General features: G+C 41.3%; 2 protein-coding genes across 3 annotated transcripts; one reads left to right on the top strand and one right to left on the bottom strand.

Moving 5' to 3' along the window:
- Window positions 1-5,383: 5,383 nt before the first annotated feature.
- On the bottom strand, window positions 5,384-13,085 carry med21 (mediator complex subunit 21). 2 transcript variants are annotated; one of them, XM_004082876.5, is made up of 4 exons: window positions 12,968-13,085; window positions 11,795-11,909; window positions 6,829-6,929; window positions 5,384-5,829 (listed from the first exon to the last, which is right to left on the bottom strand). In XM_004082876.5, exons 1-4 carry the CDS (start codon window positions 13,007-13,009, stop codon window positions 5,650-5,652), a joined length of 438 nt encoding a protein of 145 aa, XP_004082924.1. In that variant the 5' UTR covers window positions 13,010-13,085; the 3' UTR covers window positions 5,384-5,649. The 2 variants fall into 2 exon arrangements, with proteins under 2 accessions (XP_004082924.1, XP_078798425.1); XM_078942299.1 differs by having other exon boundaries at window positions 11,795-11,958; window positions 12,968-12,996.
- On the top strand, window positions 13,048-21,710 carry fgfr1op2 (FGFR1 oncogene partner 2). Its single transcript, XM_004082877.4, has 6 exons — window positions 13,048-13,346; window positions 14,328-14,464; window positions 14,912-15,029; window positions 15,141-15,283; window positions 15,934-16,047; window positions 21,411-21,710. Exons 2-6 carry the CDS (start codon window positions 14,330-14,332, stop codon window positions 21,546-21,548), a joined length of 648 nt encoding a protein of 215 aa, XP_004082925.1. The 5' UTR covers window positions 13,048-13,346; window positions 14,328-14,329; the 3' UTR covers window positions 21,549-21,710.
- Window positions 21,711-22,477: the final 767 nt, after the last annotated feature.

The following is a 22,477-nucleotide window of genomic DNA, read 5'->3' on the forward strand; positions in this document are numbered from 1 at the left end:
CAGCCCACGCTGCTCCAGGTTCAGTCTGAGATGCATTCAGACCACTGAGGCCCATTTGGAACTAACACGGAGCCGAAACACGTCATCCTAAATATGGGAAAATGTTGCACAACTTTTGTGAAAAAACGCCTCATATCCGTTTCCTTTGTGATGTTACAGCCTCAGCGCGTTATTTCGGTTCCTGAGAAATCATGAAATGTCACCAGCTATTATTAAAACGCAGTTCCTTAAAAGCCCTGAAAGTGTTCGGAGGTTTTTTGTTTTCATCTTTTCCCAAAAAATGTTAGATTGTTTCTAAAAAAATAAAAATAAAGAAGAAAACTTTTTAAATCAGCCAGCAAATCTTTTTCACAAAATAATGATGAGTTTTGTTAGAACATATGATGCCAAACTTTCTCCATAATTGATCAGATGATTAAAAATGACTGGAAAATAAAGATGTTCTAGAAGAGCTTTATATTTTAAAAGTTCAGTAAGTTTAAGGCTCTGCTGGTGTGACGTAAAATCAATCAGACAGCTTCCACTTGCATCTATAAAGACGCAAATAACTTCATATTAGGGCTGTAATGATTTCTTTTGTTTTTTATAACTTTTATTTTTCATTTTCTGTCAATAACCACATACACAACAAAACAGTACATAGGAAGACATAAGCAAAAGCAAACAAGCAGAAAGGAAAACCAACCCTATATCCCAATAATACAGAAAAAATAAAATTGGCAGCCGGAGAAAAGACAAACCAATTCCAGATAAGACGAGTCGATGAGTCGGGCACATCAAAGCGTTTCCAGCACAGTCCATTAACAATGCAAAGGGAGTCTGGATGAATGTGCAATAAAGTGAATAAATAAAATCTAATAGAATAGAAAGAACGTACACTTCTGCACAAATGCTCTTATCATGATGGCAGAGATGTTCACATTAATGTAGTCAAGGAAGGGCCTCCAAGTTTTCCTAAAAAGATCAGTTTTGGAGTGTGAGAGAGGAGTCAAGCGGTCCAGAGGAATAAATTCCAATAACGTTCTCTGCCATTCAGAAATTGAGGGGTTTTTGTCCTTAATATCCTATGACCCGGTCCTTCCATTGACATGGTCTCCCTACCATGACAAAGGTGGATAAAGGTGGAAAGATTTCATGTAATCCATGGACACCAGTGAAGATCACAAATCATTGAAGGAAAAAGGTTCAGAGCACTGTCTAGTGGGGTCCAGATGACCCAACTCCCAAGGTTGAAGTGCCTAGGATAGCACAAGGATTACTCCAGTTCTGAAGGATGTTTTTTTGTAAAACAGAATGCCAATATGTTATAAAGCCTTTTATGATTTATGTTAGTAATCCTACTGCTGTGAAGGCCAAGAACCAGAGAAACTGGGTCAAACTTAATGTCCTCTTTCAGAATTTTCCACATTTCGAGTAAGACATTTCTCCAGTAATTCTGTGTCCTAGTACAAGACTAGAAATAATGAGTGAGATCGCGATCTCCATCTTACATTAGAGACAGAATGGAGAGGCATCCTTTCTGTATCTGGAGAGGCTCGATGTAGAATCGTTAGTTGAATTGCTCTTGTCCGGTTACACACTGTTATTTTCCTTCCATTATCCCAAATATCTTCCCACATCTCTTCTGTTATTCCAACACCAGGCTGCTTCTCCCAGACCCCTTCAACCCGTATCCGAAAACTAGCATTGGAGCAGTTCTCCAGGGCAGCATAAAAGGCTCCGATGGAGGCCGCTCCCTGACGAAGGAGCAGCAGTTTTCCATCTGTGTGACTCTCACTTCAGCCAACAGTGAAGTATCCTTGAAAATAAAGTCTCTGATCTGGAAATACCGGAACAAATCGTTCCTTGACACATCATATTTGTCCATAATTTGGGGCCGTTAAATAGATCCCCCAAAGAACAGATTCCCTTAGCTGACTACTTTTTGAAGGCCAAGTCCAAAGTACCGGGAAGGAAGTCAGGGTGATTGGAGTGAGAGCCGATGTACAGCCTTGCCCACCTTCCCTTTGTTGTGCAAGTCTCCATGCTTTGACTGCATTGACGGGAACTCATAGGTAATATCGATCCATTTTGAACAATTCCAATTCACTGACCAAAGATCAATCCAGAACATCTTCATCCAGAACTTCAACCAGTGGGACTCAGAGAGAAAAACCTGGTACCGAACAGTGAAGTTTTCCAGATTCCTTGTTTTTTTTACAAGATCATCAAGTGTAAATTAAATATGTGTCCAAACGAACAAGTAAACATGAATTCTAGTTTCCTAAAGTTCAGTCCACTGTTGTTTTTCCAGATCCAAAGAATCCAAAGGGAACATTCTTAGAACATTCTAGACACTGGATGGTCACATGACTTTGCTAAATTCCAAGTGTTTCCACACGTTGGACTGGAATGATGGACCGATCCGTTTTTTCTGACATCACATGTGCGTTCACATGTGAACATGCTCACGTGTGGAGTCCTGCGACTGACTGGCGACCTCTCCAGGGTGTCTCCTGCCTTCGCCCACAAGTGGCCGGGATAGGCTCCAGCAGCCCCGTGACCCCGTCACATACGTGTTGTCTGCTGTGATGCACTTGATTGTTTTTATGTTATAGTAAAATGAACCTATCATACCTCAATCCTGGTGGCATTTTCCAATATCAATTATCAATTTATTTCATTTTGAAACGATTTTTTAATGGTTTCGGTTTTTCGATTAACATCTTGCCTCGGATAGATCAGTCTGGTTGGATCGTAGGAATAGAAATCGGTTCACCAATTCATCGATACACCCCTACTTTACATGAATTATGCACAATAATCTGTCTGATTTGGAGAAGACACTTTTCATTTCTGTAACAGCAGCAGCATGGCACGAAGGCTGTGTTCTCAATGTGCCAACGTTTGAAAACGTAAAGCTATCAGCTCATTCTGGAGTGACGAAGAAAAGATATTTTTGGGTTTTTAAAGTTTTGAGTTTGCCAGTGAACCAACTAAAGCAAAAGCAGCAAAAAGACACATTCGAGTCAAAAATGCTAAATGTATTCTGGTGTTTATCAACACAGCCTTTGTAGGAATGAAATGCAATCAAACGCATCCAAGTTGTTTCATTTTAATAGCAAAGTTTGGTCTGTCATGTTCATCATAGAAAGAAACTCTGAACTTGTAGTGACAGAATAAAAAAAAACAATCCAGGAAATACATTTTTTTATTTTTAAACAATTTATTTGTATAATGGTGCAGAAAATAGGTATTTCTCTCCTCCAAATAAGAATTCATTCTGTTCCTCAAAGAACTGTTACTTCTTCTTTAAGACGCTCTCCCATCCTCCTGTATTGATATCACCTATTTGAATTCGTCGTCTGTTTAAAGACACCTGTCCAAACCCTTAAGCAGTCACACTGCAACCCCTCTACCAAGACCAAAGAGGACCAGATTGTAGGCCTGAACAAGACTGGAATGAACTAATCTGCAATTAGAAAACGGCTTGATGAGAAGGAATCAACTGCTGGAGCAAATACTAGAAAATGGAAGAAATACAAGATTACTGACAATTTCCCTCCACCTGGAGCTCCAGCAAAGATCTCACCTGGTGGAGAACCAATGATCGGTGAGGAAAACAGCCCACAACTACACTTGGGAACTGGTCAATGGCCCGGAAAGAGCTAACAAAGGTTACTGTAGTAACACACTATGTTATCATGGATTCAGATCCCGTAGTTCTTTGAAGGTCCTCCTGCTTAAACCAGCACAAGTCCAGAACCGCCTCAAGTTCTCCAGAGACCTTCTGGATGATCCACAGGAGGATAGGGAGAAGGTCGTGTGATCAGAAACCGAAATGGAACACTCTTTGGCACGAACGTCACTCTGTAGTTAGAAGAATGCCGAGTGCCATCCCAAGAGCGTTAGACTCACTGTGAAGCATGGGGGTGTAAACATCATGGTTTGGGGCTGTTTTCCTGCAAAGGACACAGAACGACTGATCCACAGAAGGAAAGGATGAATGGATTCATGAATGGAGAGATTTTGGGCAAAAACCTCCTTCCTTCCACAACGTTGAGCCTACGTGCTCCACTGTAACAATGATCCCAAACACGTCACCATGGCAACCAAGGAGCGTCTCCATATAAAGCATCTCAAGGTTGTGTAGTGTTCCATTTGATCAGTTCCATTAAGCTCAGAATCGGGTTGATTTACATGATTACTTTGAGCTCGGAGGGTTCAGGTTGTTTTTTCGCCGTACGTTTTATTTTGAAAGTCTTGTGGTAACATGGTTACAGGACAATCCTGATTATGTGCTTCTGCGATGACAGAATGCTAAGAAGGGAACAAAGTCGGAATTAATTTCCTGATTTTTCTTTTCTTTTTCTTTTCCGGGAAGCTCTGACTTCTTTTTGTTCAACAAGACAGCGGGGATGTGACTGACCTTATCTGTAGAGTTGTAAAAGTTAATAAGAGATCCAATCAACAGATCAAATAATCTAGTCTTTTCTGAATTCTTGAAATTGTAGATCAAAGCAGAAAGCACAGCACCTGTAAATGTAGAAGATTCCTTTATAGCACTGAGGCCCCCGGGGGCCTCAGTGCTATAAAGGAATCTTCTACATTTACAGGCTGATCTTCTGATGGACCCCTCCTCCCAGTCCTGAGGCTCCTTATCCTCCAGGACTTCCAGAGTTCGCTCAACCGATGGCGCCTCGTCTCTCATAAGGACATGAAGGGCAGCTGCCTCGTCCTGACCACAAACTGAACCCCCAGGCCACAGCTGAAGCGGCCCACCTGCAGAGACACGCACCGGGCCCAAACCCGTTTCATGATGGGCTGTGATATAAGGAGACGGAGGCGTGTGTGGTTAAAATGAAGAAGTGCTGCCACTCAGATCAAAACGGTGTTTTTAACATCTTCGTGAGGCTTTTTTCTCATGATGGAGAACGTGCATTTAGAAAATTAGTGTTTCTTTATAAAACTCGTGACGTAGAAAAGAAGCTGGGCGGGGCCACAAGCTCCCAGCTCCGCTCCATTCTGATGGACTCAGTTGAACGGATCCATGAACGACCTTGTTTTCCTCGTCTGAGCTGGAATCTGGGTCTAAGCTGCACGGCTGGACAGCTACGATGTTGCTCGCCGCTAATCGTCACCGCTAATGCTAGGTTGTAGGCTAGCGGGGGAGAGTGTAAACAGGTGGGTGACGGGAAGAGGGGGGGTTGCTCCACTCCAACAGTCCATCCAACGGCTCAAAGGTGAATTTCTAATGAACTCCTGCCACTCTGGAGAAACTATGTCCTTGAAAACGAGACAGTTTTTTCATTTTATTTTGGCTAAAACAGCATTATCATAATTAAAAGACCACTAGGAACACTTTGAAGTAGATCAAAAGATTAGTGGGACTTTAAACACCAGATTAACCAAATTAAATGAGTTTTTTTATTAAAGACTTTACCCTCGTGACAAACCACAAATAAAAAAACAACACACACTGTTATAAATATACAAAAGAAAACTGACAAAACATACAAAAGCAGGGGTTTGCAAGTTGAAATGTAGGTCTGACAGCAAAGCGAGACTTTGAGGGTTTCATTCCGTATCCTGTCACTCCTATTTTCACCCCTGTTTTCCATCGTTCCTTCCCAGTCCTCCATGCAGGGAAAACCCTTCAATCCGACCCAGTCAGGACTCGGCCGGCGACGGCTGGCCATTCGCTCCGCTGCGAGTGCGCAGCTGAGACTGGGCGATGTCTGCCAGCGCGTGCTGGATCCTCTTCAACAGCATGTCGCCGCGGAAAACCACCTCCTCCAGACGAGCGGCCGCCTCGTGGTTCTCCTCCTCCAGCTGCCGCAGACTGGCTGCCTGGCGACGGGTCACATGGTCCATTCAGAAAAACACATATTTACAACAGACTTCATGCTGATCCAGTGTTACCCTTGTGCTATCTTGTGGGGTCCAGATGACCCCGCCCTTACATTGACTCTGCGCCAGATTGACTCAATTGAGTGTTTTAAAGCTCAAGTTAAGACAATTTTATTCAGGAGAGCTTTTAGCTGACTTTTACTTGTGTTCACTTCTGCCTGTTTGTTTACTTCTATGCCTGTGTGTGTTTTATTGGGTATTGCTACTGATTTTATATTGTTTTAACATTGTGAAGCACTTTGTGAGTCGCTCTCTGTGAAAAGTGCTATATAAATAAAGAGTTATTTTACTTTACTTACATTGGCGTGTTCTCCCTACCATGACAAAGGTGGATAAAGGTGGAAAGATTTCATGTAATCCATGGACACCAGTGAAGATCACAAATCATTGAAGAAAAAAGGTTCAGCGCACTGTCTAGTGGGTCTAGATGACCCAACTCCCAATGTTAACGTGCCTAACATTGGGAGTTGGGTCATCTAGACCCCAAAAGACAGCACAAGGGGATGTGTGCTCTGTCATCAGACCATAGAAAAACTATTAAACAAAGACTTCTCCTTATAGATGTGTCAACATGTCTGAAGAAATGTTTTTATGTACTTTAATACCTAAAAAGAAGGAAAAGCGTATAAGAGAGCATGCCAAGTCTAGTCTAAGAACAGAATTCTCAGTAAAAACTTGTCCCAGTGAGTCGATATTTTATAGTAGCAATCTTGAGTCTATGCAGCTGTATCATTTACCATGAGAATGACTTTGATCAGTCTAATTGATAGGAGCCGGTTGATTTCATCTACTGACAGCAGGAACCTTTCCAGATTTTGCTCTGGCTCCCTCTGCTGTCTGGAAGCTGTAAACGCTCCAAACTTTTCCCCCTGACTTGCTGCTGGTGGTTCCTGGAGTTTGTGGCTCAGTGAGGAAGTGTGGGTGCGTGACCATGCTGACCTGCAGAGCCGCCGTGGACTCCTCGCTGGGCAGAGAGTCGATGAGAACGTCCACATCTTTGGCGGTTCTGGCTATGAGAGCCGCAAACAGCTGAGCGTATTCTAAAAATAAAAAAAGAGGAAGAAAAGTCACTGTAGAGAAGGTAATGTTACGTTATTTCTGGTATTTTAACGCTTCAGCTTTCACTGAATAGAGGATTCCTCTCACACACTTAAGAAATTTGTGCAGTTTTATTTATGAAAGTCAGATTTTCTTTTTTTTCTTAAAGTCTGGACAGTTACTCAGTAACAAAGTATGTATCTCATTAGTCACCATTTATGTTTCGTCAAATTTGTATCATTTATTTTTAAATATGGACAGTCGTATTAGAAAATCATCAGTATATGGTAATAATTCCATAAATTACGACACTTATCTGAACAGTTACTTATTTGTTTACTCCTACATTGAGTGAAGTCTTTGGATTACTACTTTTAGACATTCCATAGTATTATTAGGAAACAATAACTTCTCTTACAGTCTTTTGCAAAAGTATTCCCTCCCTTGGATGTTTGTCCCTTTAGTCGCTTTCATAAACCCCCCTTGGTCTATAAAATGTGTCTTTCCTCACACCAAATTCTCTATGGGATCTAGGTCTGGGCTTTGACTCGCCCACTCCAGAACATTTCCCCGGTTCTTTTGAAACCATTCCTGTGTAGCTTCTGCCGTTTGCTACCTGGAGAACAAATCTCCTCCCAAGCCGTAGTTCTCTTGCAGACCGATAAAGATTGTCCTCAAAGATTTCAGTGTATTTTGCAGCATTTGTTCTGCCCTCCATCTTTACACGCCTTCTGCTGAGAAACATCCCCACAGCATGATGCTGCCACCACCATGCTTCACAGTGGGGAAGGTGTATTTTGGATGGGTTGCGTCGTGTCTGATGGCCAAAAAGCTCAATTTTTGGTCTCATCAGACCAAAGTATCTTCTTCCACCTGGTCATGGAGTCTTCCACATGCCTTTTGGTGAACTTTGTGGCTTTCTTGTTGCCCGTCTCCCATAAAGCGTTGGTCGGTAAAGAACCCTAAATGCACCGTCTCAGCATCCTGAGCAGCAGCTTGTAACTCCTTCAAATTAGTCGTAGGGTCTTGGTGGGTGGGGTCTCGGTGGCGTCTGTCACAAGGCTCCTCCTTGTACGGTCACTCAGTTTATGAGGGCGGCCTGATCTAGGGAGAGTCCCACATGTGCCACATACCTTCCATTTCTGGATGGATTTCACTAAACTCCAGGGATGTTCAATGCCTTGGAAATGTTTTTGTATCCACCCCCTGACTTTTACCTTTCAACAACCCTTTCTCTGAGCTGCTTGGAGTGTTTCTCTGTCTTCACGGGGAAATGGTAGCCAGGAATACCGCTCCACCAGTACCTGGACCCTCCATAGGCTGGTTTGGGACACAACCACACCACTCGGGTGATCTTCATTTCACTAATTGTGAGACTATTGGGACTAATTGGATGGACTTCAACTGAATTAGACCATTACATTTAAAAGGGGGGTGAATAATTATGCAAACAATTATATTTCATTAGATATTACTTTGTAGAAATCTGTTTGAAGGTTCTTTTCTAGCAAATGTTTGTGTGAGGAAAGACAAATGTTATTGACCACGAGTGATTTATGAAAGCAACTAAAGGGACAAGCATTCAAGGGGGTGAATACTGTTGCAAGGCCCTGTGTGTAACGACAGCCTTCATGCTCAAATGTTTGAGCAAAAAACGTAAATTAAGTGAGTCTTTCTGGACCCTAACCCACACCAACAACACGCCGCTCTACCTCGCCTGTTTCTGAACAGAAAGGTGTCACTATTCTGCGCAGTCTCTAGAAAGCATCGCTACTTTACACATTTTGAACGTTTGGCAGAGCATGGGACACTTTAGTGACCTTCTCACTTAACACTATAGTAGACCTTATTGTCATATATGTACTGAAATGTCTTTTTCATATGGAGCATATGTGTCAAACTCAAGGCCCGCGGGCCAAATGTGGCCCTCCAAGTTTAATAGTTGGCCCCCCGAAAGCATGAAAGCTTTTAAATTCTTAAAATAAAAATGTATTTTAGTTGATTACATATCATTTATGTGTAGCTGCAGTTGTAATTATTCAGTGTTTGCAGGTCTTTTGTGTGTATGCAGACAAATTGTTGTCATCAAACCAACAGTTGGGTGCAAGGCTGTGTGCAGCCTTTTTTGGTAAAATGTTACACTATATTAAATGCTCTTTCTAGCTCCGTTTTATGTTATTTTTCTTTATTCACTTGGACAGTTTGATCCTTCATTAATGGAGTTATGTGGGTTTTAATAAGCTGACAAAATTTAAACGGATTTATGCTAGAGTTACAAGCAAACATATGTTTTCTATGCAACTGTAATTGTCACTTTAAAAAGTTATAATAAATAAATAATGACTTATTTAGAATTAAGGAGTAGTTACATTTATTTTTCATTACATTTAGTTACATGTATAAGTTACATCTGGCCCTTTGAGGACAGCCACTATGCTGATATGGCCCTCGATTAAAATGGGTTTGACAGTAACCCAACTTGAAGCATTTTTCATACTCACTGCTCTTAGTTCTGTGTTGGACAGTCGCGCCACCTGGGTCATCCCTCCTCTGAGCAGAGATGATGCTCTGCCTACGTTTGGTACATCAGAGGAGGGATAACTCAGGCGGTGGCAACAGCAGACGCTGTTTTGGAGCAGAAGTGATGCGTCTGGGTGATTCTCTGAAATGAGTGCGCTTTGAGTCCCACACGTTTCCCTCAAAGATTTTCATATCAATTAAGCCACAAAATGCATTTTTAAACAATAAATGGAAGGATCCACGTGTTTCTGCATTACAGCACACTAAAATAGTTTAAAAATTATGTTTTGAAAAATGTCATGTGTTGCTGAGGTGTAAAGGTCAGCCAAATGAGCATGTCCCCACCAACCAAGGGCTACGTTCACACTGCAGGGTTTAATGCTCAATTACGATTTTTTGAAAAAATCTGTTTTTTTTGCAAGGCCGTTCACATTTCCAATTAAATGCGAACTTTTGTGATCTCCTGTGTGAACATGAAATGACCCAGAAGTGACCCGCATGCGCAGAAGAGTTCTCAACGGTGAACGACGACACGCGTCGTTTGCAGAAGTAGTTAACGCTAACAATGGATGTCAACAACAGTGTTGTCAACAGAGGAGCTCTTTTGGCAGTATTAAATTTATTTTCACAAAGGAGCCAGCACAATTACAATCTTATCATTTTAAGAAGGCACTGTGTGTGTAATAAGAGAGAGGAGAGAGCGCGTAGAGCGCCGGAGGGAGTGTGTGTGTGTGGGGGGGGGGATGGGGGGGGGGGGGGGGGCAGCGGAAGTGTGTCGGGTGCGTGCATTCATGTTGTGTGTTACAGAGGAAGGAGAACGATAATAAAAGAAGGCTTCCCCCAGAATAAATGCTATAATTGACTCTTTATTAACCCGCTCTGGAGAATCTGAGGGTCCGAACGGGGAAGTTAATTCCGGAGGAGGATCTTCCTTCAGCCCTGGAGAAGATCCCCCCCCCCTGCTTCCGACCACAGTCGGAAAGAAAAAAAAGTCAGGTGGGAAAGGTTCAACACCACGCTCGGCCATTTTGCTGGAAATATTTTCAAAAACTGCCCGGTTGCGATAAGAGCCCTGGAGTTTGGCCTGAATGGAGCTGTCACCCCAAATATGAATCCAATCGGTGACCTCGCTTCCCTTCCACTGACTGGTCTCAGCAGCATCGTCCGCCATGGTTGATGTTTATCTTCTGGTTCCGCCTACTTCAACGCAGAATTATGACGTTTGAGAACGTATCAATGAGGTACGGGTCGGATTCATGTGGCCTGGCCGTTCAGACGGAGGTCGCATTTGAAAAGATCGGATACGTATTGGATTCAGGACCACATACCCAAGTGGCCTGGTTCACATTTGAAAAGATGGGATCTGTGTCGTTCAGACTGTCATGAAAAGATCAGATACAGGTCGCATGGGGGAAGAAAATCAGAATTGGGTCGTTTCAGCCTGCAGTATGAACGAAGCCAAAGTTACCTTTTCAGCTAATGCAAAACTGATAAAAACAGCCACTAACTACATGCTTTTTCTGCTAACATAAACATATGCCTATTTAGTTTCACTTAAATAAAAGAAGTATGACAAAAATAAATGAATCTTTATGAAATTTCACCGTTTATTCCTGTCCCTCAGTTTTGTTCAACCCGTAACAGCCTATCAATCCCCCTTTAAAAAAAAATAATAGTTCAGTCCAACTTCTTCAGCAGCCAGGAAGTGACATCACTGAATATTTTCCTGCTCATACTCTGAAGACAGGTAAGTATTAGCCTCCTTTCTTACCCATATTTCATAGTTTCTGTTGTCAGATTGACTTTGTCAAGCTCAACCTTTCAACTCTGTTAAATTAATAAATGATATTTACTATTGTTTGGGAAAAAGCTAACGATTGCTTTGAAATATGTATTAAATTCTTGTTTTCCTCATGCCATATGTAGCTTCATATCCTAGCTAATGTAGACACGTGACAACTTCAACCTCGTAATATTCTACTCCGTAACAAAACACACTGTCACAGTGACAAACTTTCTAACAATTTGGGGGATTTCATGTCTAAAGTGGGAAAACATCTTTTCTCAGAGGTTTAAATAGTCCTTAATCTGATGTAATGTTAAGAAACACACATTTTTTAGGTAAGATTTTCAATTACCAATGTGCACCGAATTCAGAGAATGACCCGTCTAGCCCCTGATATCAATCATGTCCCAATATCCAACGGCATCGAAGGCCCACCCCAACGTAAAATGAGGCTGTACTCCGAAAGTGAAAATTCAGAATTGAAACTGTAAACCGAGGACTGAAGGTGAAGAGCAGGCGGCGACCCAGTGGGTCTTTAGAGACAGTCGGCGTCAGACTAACCTTCAGTGGGGTTGGCCGGCTGGTCCTTGTTGATAGCGGTCTGGATGTTGCTGAAGGACGCAGGGGGAGCAAATTGTTGCAAAACACCGATGGCGTTACAAAACTGATCTGCAAGCTGCCCACGCAAAAGCAGAACACACAGTTCAGACCGAGCTGAAGCCGACCTGCACCACACATCCCGAATAGATTCATTTTATGTTTGAAACACAGACAGAAAGGTCAAAACAATCAAGCTTGGATTATAACAAAGCACAGCAGGAAATTCTACTCATTGGAAATGAATGGATATTATATTAAACATTTCATTTTAAAAACATTTTTGGTATAATTGTCTTCCATTATTCTTTATCTGGCTGTATGCAAATATTTCAAGCATTTTCAGCAAGATTTTGGTTTTATTTAAGACGGTTAAAATCTTTCATAGAGAAAAGAGAATTATGAAGTAGTACACTTCTTGTAAGTTAGAATATTTTTAGGTTTTTGCTCCTTCTTCATGTAATCATATGTATTATGCCCTTCAGGCATTTATTTCGAAATGTCATGAAGATTAAGTGTAGGGGTTGGAGTGCCTGAAGTTCAATATTGTCATATGTTATATACATATGTATATCTTTAGTCCATATGCTAGTAAGAAATGTCATCCGGCTGACCTAAACAATAACAGAACGGTTGGCCTGTACCACCACACATCATGATTCCTATAATATTCCAGCTAAATGAGCAAACAAGCTGCTTAGTGCTTTCAGGAGTTTCCTGATAGAGCTACACTAAAGGATGGCTAGCATGCTAAGAACAAATGGGACTCTAACTTTGTTTGACAGCATATTTTGACCGGCAGGATTAGGATAAGTCTCAAAACGAACAATTTATAGGGTAACTTCCTGGTTTGGGTACCTTTTTAAATAATTTCCACTTCCTTTCATGCGTCTTCAACTTTAATTCCAATCTACTTCAGCATTTTGGCAAACAGCTTCAGCAAACACCAAGTAAGTAATGCTATTTATTAAGTTAGCATTAGCATTGTTAGCTGCTGTGATGTTACGCCCTCAGTAAATAAATTAGGAAACAACTTCCATTAAAACCTATATATAATGCACATTTCATATTTAAATGTATATGTGACAGTCTTTCTATATCACAATTTTTGTCAAATATTTAACATTTTTATTTTACCGAGTTGACAGCATCTTGTAGTTGCGTTAGCCGGTCCGCCATATTTACCTGTATTTGACAAAAGTCCGTCGTCAACTATCGCGAGAGCATTGACAAAATCTCGCAGAAATTGACGTCATTTCGGAAGACAAGATAGCTAAAGAAAGTTAGCCCGTCAACAACCTTAAACCTGTTATTTTAGACTTGAATACCATAGAGACTTTTGCGAAATTCATTTTTTGTACTTTAGTATATTTTTTTATGTCTTAAAGAAACAAAGTTTAAGTTTAACGTATAATCCGATATTCGTGTTAGCATAAGCATGATGTTGCTATTCTGAGCTACAACATAAAATATCAGGAAGAAGATCTATTTTCTGGTTGCACTTTGAACTCTTCAGGTAAGACCACTTCAGTGTTAAATTAAGACACCTTTACATGCTTTGGTACACTGTTTATGAGGTACGTTTGTATGTTTTGTTGGAAAATTTGTCAGGATTTAGAGAGCAGCTTCGTTAGTTGTAACTACTTTACTACTACGTAAGCAAAGACATAATTAGCTGTTTGTTTCTGCTTGCTTAATTTTTTTGTCATAAGAAAGTATATTTCATGATCATAAATCTCCTGCAGTTCGACATCCTCTTTTTTCCCCTTTTAAACTGTGACACATTCGTTAACATCCTGCTTTAGTGGGTGAGCAGGAGGGTCATACCCGGTAAAGTTACATTGTTTGGTGGTGGCAGTGTGATGGTATGGGGCAGCATCTCCTGCTCGTTATTACTGGAGGAAATCTTGATGTAGAAGTTATACATCGAATTCTGCTAAAATAAATATTTAGTGTGTTTTTAAACCTGAATTACCCAAACACGACATTGGCAAAATTAGATGCTTAGCAGCGAATGTTCAACCAGTCATGATGGGTGCATTTCATAAACGGAGCTACGTATTCCCTTAAACTCTAAACAAAGATTTAAGATAAGTATTGTAACTAAAAAGTAATCTGCTTAAAACCAATTTCCCTGCTTTTTGTACTGTTTACATCACTTTCTATCATTTAACTTTCCATCTTAAATCTGTAAGACGCTGAGTATCTTAACGCTAATGTGTAAGTAAATGAAAAATGCAGGGATCTACTACTCTTTACTTCCAGATGTTCATTACTCACCACAGTAATTAGGTTTTTATCTCACTAAAACTGAACAAACAGAAAGCAAAAGAGTAAAACAGTTTTATGAAGGAAATTGCCCAATTTGTTATATTACTTACAGACTTGAACTCGATGTTTTTTTTCTTCTTAAGTTTTCACATTTCTTTAAAACCAGATTGATATTTTCTAAAAAATGTCCTGCTCATCGATTTTACTTTAATGTTTTCCCCTTTAGACATGAACTGTACGTTAGAGAAAGTCCTGGCAGATGCTAAGTCCTTGGTAGAAAGGCTCCGTAACCATGACAACGTAGCCGAGATGTTAATCGAACAGACAACATCTCTCAACAAGAGGGTAGAAGCCATGAAACAGGTAAGATTCTGCTTGGATTTTGATGTTTTATTTTATTTTATTTTAAATATTTTCCTCATGAGCCGACTGACGTCCTGCCCAGGATGAACCGTGCCTCCGTCCAACAGCTGCAGGGATAGGCTCCAGCAACCCTGAGACCCCAAAAGGGATACAAGAAAATGGATGAATAGATTGATTTTCCTCCTGAAAGCAAAGTTAACTGTACTAAAGCTTTTTGACCACTGGGGGGCAGCATCCTTTTTAGAAAAGTGTGATGTAAATTTTCTCTTTTTTGTTTTATTTCTGCTGTGAGAAACTAGAGAGCTTAGTGCCTGATCAAATCATGAGTTAGATTGAAGGAAACATTTATTTTAAAGTCAATATATTAAACTAATATTGAAACAGAAAAACAAAAAAGTATTTCTTTCTCTGTTAAACCAGATGTGAAGTATCATTCTGTGTTTGCAGTACCAGGAGGAGATTGATGGACTAAACCAGGTCGCACGACATCGGCCTCGTTCCAGTCTGGTGTTAGGAATCCAGCAGGAGAACCGTCAGATCCGAGAGCTGCAGCAGGAAAACAAAGGTGGCTGTTTGTCCGTTGGTTTGTCGGGAAGTGTCTGTGGCTCAGAACCTTTTATTTGTTCTTCCACTTTACCTTGATAAAGCACCAAACCAGTGAGTGTTTGTCATGCAGAGCTACGAACATCTTTAGAGGAGCATCAGTCTGCGTTGGAACTCATCATGACCAAATACAGGGAGCAGGTTTTTAGGCTCCTCATGGCCAGCAAGAGGGACGACCCCACCATCGTCACCCAGCTGAAGGAGCAGCACACAACGGTGAGAGGAAGGAGCGCCCTGCTCCTTTGATGAAGCAGGTCAAAGGTTATCAGCAATATGCCCAAAAAAACAAAATCTCCCATTTTTTGGCACCAAATTTGATTCCTTATTTGAACCCAAAAGGACATAAATCCAACAAAAACCGTTTCATTTTAACGTCTCCTTAGGAAGATGGCCTAAATTTAGAAGGGCAACTAAATCCAAGCTGTGAAAATGTTTGTAGATCAGTGCGGCAGGTGTTTTGCCGTTAGCCTGAAGAGAAACATCTTCTCGCACTCGACAGCTTCAGGCGTTGAATGTTGTTAGCAACAGCCTTCAAACTGGTTTTGCACACATGGGGTTTGATGCCTGAAGTCCCAAAACTAAACCAGTTTCATAGACCTGAAGAAACGGTTTCTGTTTTGGGAACAAGCTAGTTAACATTTTAACGAGAAACGGGGGCAAAAGCTGAACTTTACCCCGGACAGCGGAAGCCAAAGTGAGCAGGATGCTGAGAAAATTCAGAATCCAGGTTTATTCCCCCCAAAAAAATCTTTTTAAACCCCAAATTTAAGGTAATACGTTTATTGCCCAGCCCTGATGTCGTGTGTTTGTTTGGATCAAATATTCGAGCTTTTTGAGTTTTCCTCATTTCTTCTCTGTGTTTGTAGGAAATGCAGGCACACATAGACAAGATCAACGAGATGGCCTCTGTGATGCGGAAGGCGATAGAGGTGGACGAGGAGCGCGTTTGTGAGGACGAAGAGAGGATTAAACAATTAGAGGTAACCTGAAGGCTTGTATATAAATGCATTTATTCGTTACCTTGACAGCAGGTTGGGTTAGGTAGTAACAGGTTATTTTTATCCATTTGGACTTTTATAAAGTGAGTTCTTTACTTTTTCTGAGTGGTTTCTTACTCAGGAACATTGGGCTACTTTTGTCAATGAGTTTGGAAATCTGGTGAGTGGACTCATGGGTAAATTCACCTACCTTTGTTGTGTCCAACTCCCTCACTACCACATAGTGCATTTGCTATATTTTTCTACAGTTCCAATATCCAGTGCCTTGAAATTTCCCAGAAGTCTCTGTAAAAAAATCTAGTGTACTGATGCGTACTAGTTTGGAGAATTCAGACCACAATGCATTGCATTTGAATTATTTGTCATTTGAAAAAAAAAAAATTTTGAATTTCTTTTAATAAATCCTTCAAGCTCATCTTCAGAACACAGTGGATTCATGAATAGTTCTCATCAAATGTTCACATTTATTAGGTTTTTATGGCGGCAAACGGGTTACCGTTTAAAAAATGCTGGTCAATATGGCCGCCGGACTTTCAATGTCACTTCAGCAGTTCCGAATCCAAAGGGTGGCGTCAGAGTTTATCCGTCCCGTCTTCATATGTCTCTAATAGCAAAGCCTAAAGAAGTTTATATGTGTCCAAAACATTTGCATTAAGTCTTTAGAAACTGCATTGAAGCAACCTTTGAACACAGAAAAAGGGTTTTAGTGTTTTTTCCAGCATGTTGCAGAGGGATGCTGCCAACAGGAGACAGCAGAAGTCCAAACCAACAACATTTCTGGTTCTGGTTCTGGTTCTGGGTTTGTGTCGGTGGATGAAATCTGCTCTCTGTAACTGGAAACCGTAGCTGGTGTTTCCCCTTAAAGCCTGAGCAATTGAATAATGTAGAGAATTAAGAGGAGAATATCTACTATTATTTTTTTAATATTCTTAATCTTTGTTTAGCTAGGATGTTCTCATTTACATGAAAATCTTTTTAGCAAAGAAGTTCTGGTCAAGTCTGTTTAAATCATTAGCACAATGGAAACATGATAAAAAAATAGTGCTGTCATACAATTTAATTATTTTGTGGAATTAATCAATTCTGACCTGTAGTTCAAAAATCCTCATTTTGAGGTATTTTCATTGAAAGTTGTGACATTGTGGCGCAGTAAGACATCAAAATCCAACCCAAAAACTGGCTTTCTGAACTTTTCTTCTATAGTAACTGACATTTTCTGTTGTTTTTTTTTTTAATAACCTTTCCTCTACAGCAGCTGAGCAAAGCAAACGATTTCAGACTTTCAGTTCTTACTTTAACACCACTGAGGGGGATTCTGGAGGGCTCTCATCAAAAACATAAATAAAAACAGTAGGAAGACTTTCCTGAGCAATCCCAAAAATAATGAACACAAACCTTTTAGATATACCACCATACATGTGTTGATAGACCTTATTCAGCAGTTTATCCCAACACATAGACAGTAGAAAATACATGAGCAGGGCTCCAGACTAACTTTTTTCACTAGGAGCACAGTGGCCCCAACTGAAAATTTTAGGGGCAAAACCAGAAAATTTAGGGGCGCATACCGTAAATCAACATGCTAACCAATTCTACTAATTTCCACTGTATTACTAATAAATACTTTAATAATAGATGCAGAGATTACAATGTGCTGTTTCTAATTCAGTGTCACATTTTAATCTGCACTTTTGAAGATGCAACAAGAAGGTAAACTGACAAAAGCATCGCTGTCATGACAGTACAAATACTAAACAAAACAGATGGAAATTTATCTTGGTGACACCAAATAAGTGCAGCCAAGATGCGCAATAAGCGTGTTTGAGATCACCCAGGTGGACAAAACGCTGCACAGATCACCTGGTGGGAGACAGATATTTTTGTTTTTGCTCCAACATCAACTGTCAATCATCAAAAAAATATCACGAGAAAGGGGTGGGAGCAAGGGGCAAACCTACCCGGACACAGCTGGAAATTTAGCACTGCACTGACTGAAAGCTGCCCTACAGACTACAAAACAATGCATTATGGGACATGTGTCCTGATGGTTTTTGTAGTTCAGTGATCAATTAAAATAATTTAAAATACCAATTGATTAAAAAAAGGCTGAATACATTACAAAACATTCAAATAAATATAAAATATATAATAACACATATCCAACTAAGGGGGACAGGCATATTAAAACTAAATTGAATGGTAAGGACACCCCCCCCCCCTCCCCGCCTGGTCTCCCCAACGATCCAGGCGCGGCGCTGGATCATCTTAAACACGTCTATCGTTGCATTTTCCCCGACGTGTTTTCAGTGTGTCTAAGACTAAATCTTGTCACTCGCACATATTTAAAGTTCCAGCCCCGTTAGCTGTCACGCATGTAGGTGTGGGACACCTAGCGGCCGTGCATAAACCGTTTGTGGTCGGGGGTGACACGCCGCCGCGCGCTTGACCAAAACCTAAACCTTCCTCCGGGTCTGTGCGACCCAGAGAAAAGTTCAGCACGGACTGCATGTATTTAGAAAATTACGAACTAATAAATACGTTCTAAAAAGGAAAGTAAGGAACTCCTTAATGTGGTCTGGGGAGGGGGCGGTCAGGTTTCCTGCTTTCAAGCCCTGTCATTGTCACGCCCCCAAGAGTAATTTACTCCACTGTGATTGGTTGGTCAGCTCCGCGCACGACAATGTAAAAGTGTCATTCATACAAACTGGCGGGCCGCACTAAAATTGAACTTTTTCATATTAAGGCGGGGGCCGCAAAATATCATCTTGGAGGCCGCGAGTTTGAGACCCCTGCTGTAGACTCTGGCCCTGGTGCACTAGCCGCAGGTCGGAAGAACGAATCAATAGTTCGCTTATTCATAGCTCAGACGCACATATCAGGTTGTGATGATATTTGTCTCCGTTTCCTTCCCACAGATGTTTACGCGCGCGCGATTATCTCTAGGCCCCTCCCCTACACGCATTTTAGCCACTCACAGTGGCTTTCCCTATTCTTCTAACACGCATTCGCCGCCTCACAGACAGGCATCACGCGAGTGTGTGCTTGCGTTTCATGAATATGTGCACGAGTGTGTGTGTCTGCCTGCGTGCGTGTGCGCTCGCGTATCATTGATTATTTCATTGATCATTGACGTGCCCCTTCCACGTTTAATGTATAAAAAAATACGGAGGGTGGGGGAGGCAAATTTACTGGTAGCACATGTGCGACTGGATGTAAAATTCAGTCGCACACTCTCAAATTTTGGTCGCAGTCTGGAGCCCTGGTGGGATTTGATAGTTTCCTTTGACCTGTTTGAGGAATTTGATCATTTTGAAGACAAAGAGAGAAGACAACCTTTAAAGTTTAGCTTCATCTGAACAAAATCCAACATTTAGAGGTGAGCTTTCCCTCTGAAATGATGCTTTGTTCCTCTTTTCGTTAAAAACAATTTAAACTTTAAAATATGACATGATTGAAGTTCTGATACTTAATCTTTATGTTTTTGTGAGTGAGCATGGTATAAGCGGGACAATGCTCTTCAAGGTGTACATTTTCAGGCATGGCCAGACTTTAAGGAAGTAACCATCCAACGCAAAAAAAAAAAAAAAAAAAAAAAAAAAAGATTAACCCGATAAAAATAGAGACAAATAAAAAAGGCAAGAAAGTTTGTAATTTATTAATCGCAATTAACATAATAATTTGACACCACTAGAAAAAATGCTTAAAAAATGTAAAAAATGACAGATAAAACTGAATTATAAATGAGTGAAAACTGTGATCAAGACGGTCACAGTAATCTGTGCAATTCTCTGTTGGTTTGGCCTTAAAGACATTTAATGGTAGTTCAATTAGTCTCCAACTTTTTTGTCAGATTTTCCAGGCCGCAGGAGTTGCACGTTCAAAAGTTTCCATCAGGGTTCCTGTTAGGGATGGGCGATAAATTGGTTCCTGTATCTGTATTGCACAATATTTGCATAATTTGCATTTCAGATATTCAAAATCTACCATGATCTCCTGACTGTTTTTTAATAACATTTGAACCTATGTGCAAAAAGAAACACAAAGTTGTGTAAATGGCTGCAATGTGCCTGCTTCGTGCTACACATCTTTTCAAAACAAGGTTGCAGGTTTGTTACTGCAGCAACTCTCAAGTCCTGCTCATTATTGAGCCTAGCTCTGTGCTTTGTTTTCAAAGTGGTAACAGCAGAAAATGGAACGTAAAATGGAAGCAGAATGCCCCCAGCCTTTTGCCCTTTGAGTGAATGCTCCCTCTCTCTACACCCAGCAGGATTCAGGGGGTGTCTGTGCTGTAAACCTCATCTTCAGGGTGGAGTCTGACGGGATTTCAATGGACTGATCCTCCTCAGCAGAGCTCGCATCAGCAGCTGGATCTATCAGCCAGTCGTATTGAGAACTGTTGTCTAAGAAACATTTGAGAAAGAATCCTCGCAGGGAAGACGTGTACAAGTGAATGATCCTTAATAAATTAAATAAAGGATCATTGATTTTGTATGTTCTCAAACTGTAGGACACGCCTCCCTTGGGGGGCGCGGAGGCATTAGCCATTATACATGCTTTTCTCCATTCTTCAACAAATCACAGTTTCCAATCTGTACCGGTCGCATGTGCTAAATGCGTCAACGTCCAGGCGGCATTAGCGTTATTTTAAGATGTTAAACCGCAGTTGACAACCATAATTACGTCTTCAAATGTCACGGTTAGGATCAGCTCGATGTAAGTGACGTGACACCCGCGGATATGCAGTCCCGAACCGCGGTTTGTTTGTGTTCCGCTGCGAAAAAAATTCCGATGTCCAAACATTAGTCGTCCTCCCCACTTCCCAGCCTTGTCCCACCCAGTGACTCGCACCCCCCCCATGGAGGTGCGCTCCACAGTTTGAGAGCCACACCTGTGGACACTTAAGTATCGGTATCGGCAAATATCGGCTATCAGCCACACAGTTGTAGGGGAAATACGGGTTATCGGTATCGGACGTAAAAAAAATTATATCGCCCATCCCTAATTTTTATGACCTCAAAAGAGAGATGATCCGCAACAAGAAATAATCGTGTCATCAGCATAAAAGTGCAAGTTAGCTGTTGAGACATTTTGACCGTGTCGTTGACATAGAACATAAAAAAGTGGTTCTAAAAGTGAACCCAACACTGTCAGCTTTGGGAAAAGACAATGAATTGTTGATGTCGAGCCTAATTCACTGTGGGAGGCTTAATTTGATTGCTTATACATGATCGGACAAACTGTTGATATTGAACACGTTTTTTAAAGCATATGTGTGAATCTTGCTCCTCTCTGTCTGCCGTAGCCGTTCAGAGACTTTAGAGGTGGGTTGTGTTTGTGCGTTCCAGATGGAGAACTGTGGCCTCCGAGAGCTGCTGGGGATCAGCCGTGAGGCCTTCCTCATCCTGAAGAGGGAGGAGCCGTCGGAGAACACGTCGCTGTCGCCGCTGCTGAGCAGCACCGACGTCAGCCTACGAAAGACTTAGTGTCCGCTCCCACCCCGCCACACTACTGCCAAAGCAGCCAGCGGCCCAGAATGCATTGCGTCATGTCTTTGTTACAGCATGTATGAGCCTGTGGTGCCTGTGTACCTCCTAACCCGGGAAGAAGAGAGGTGTTGCTTGAAATGAAATAAATGATTATCAGGTGGTTTGGATTGAGTTTTGAACGTCCTCACAGACTCACAGTGTTCTGATTCTGGTGAACTGCCTCTCTCTTTCCAGTGCTTGTGTTATTGATGTTTATCGCCCACATCTGCTCCAAAAACAGGAAGAGAAATCCACCACAGCAGGCGTGACCCAACATGCTGTTTCACTGCTGCTGGCAGCATTCAGCTCACAGACGCTGAAATGCAGAAATATTCAGGTAGCAAACACGTAGGCGTCACCAAAACGGGCCCGGATTGCTGTGTCTGAGCAGACCCCTGGAATGGTTCAAAAAGAAGAAAAGAGAGTGATGTGGAAGTTTGGTGGCAAACCACGGCGGGGGAGTTGCTTGATCTGAAGTCACTGCAGATAGAATTATTGTGGACTCTCTGCTTCATACCTGAAAACTGTAGACAGCATCTGAAGATCAACCTGCTCTGAGGCACACACCGAACAGAGAAGCTGTGAGAAAAGAGTCAAACTGTTGCCTCTCGCTTCCTCGTGTCATCTTTACTTTTAATGAAGTAAATGATACCTGACAGTTTAGGACTCGTGAAAAGAGGAACATCCCTTTGAACGTGGACTCCAAGCACTTTCATTTTATTGCAGCTTTGTTGTCTTTCATTCAAAGTGAACTAAATTCTTCTTCTGTAGATGTAGTTATGAGGACCCAAACACAAAGTCCCTGAGGTCGGTTATTTGCATGAAAGGTGCACAGAAGTGGAAAAAAGTCACTTTTAAAAATATCTCCAGTTTATTGTCAAAAAGTT

This window comes from Oryzias latipes, chromosome 23 (genome assembly GCF_053564925.1).
Source record: "Oryzias latipes strain Hd-rR chromosome 23, Olatipes_Hd-rR_3.1".
Lineage (NCBI taxonomy): Eukaryota > Metazoa > Chordata > Actinopteri > Beloniformes > Adrianichthyidae > Oryzias > Oryzias latipes.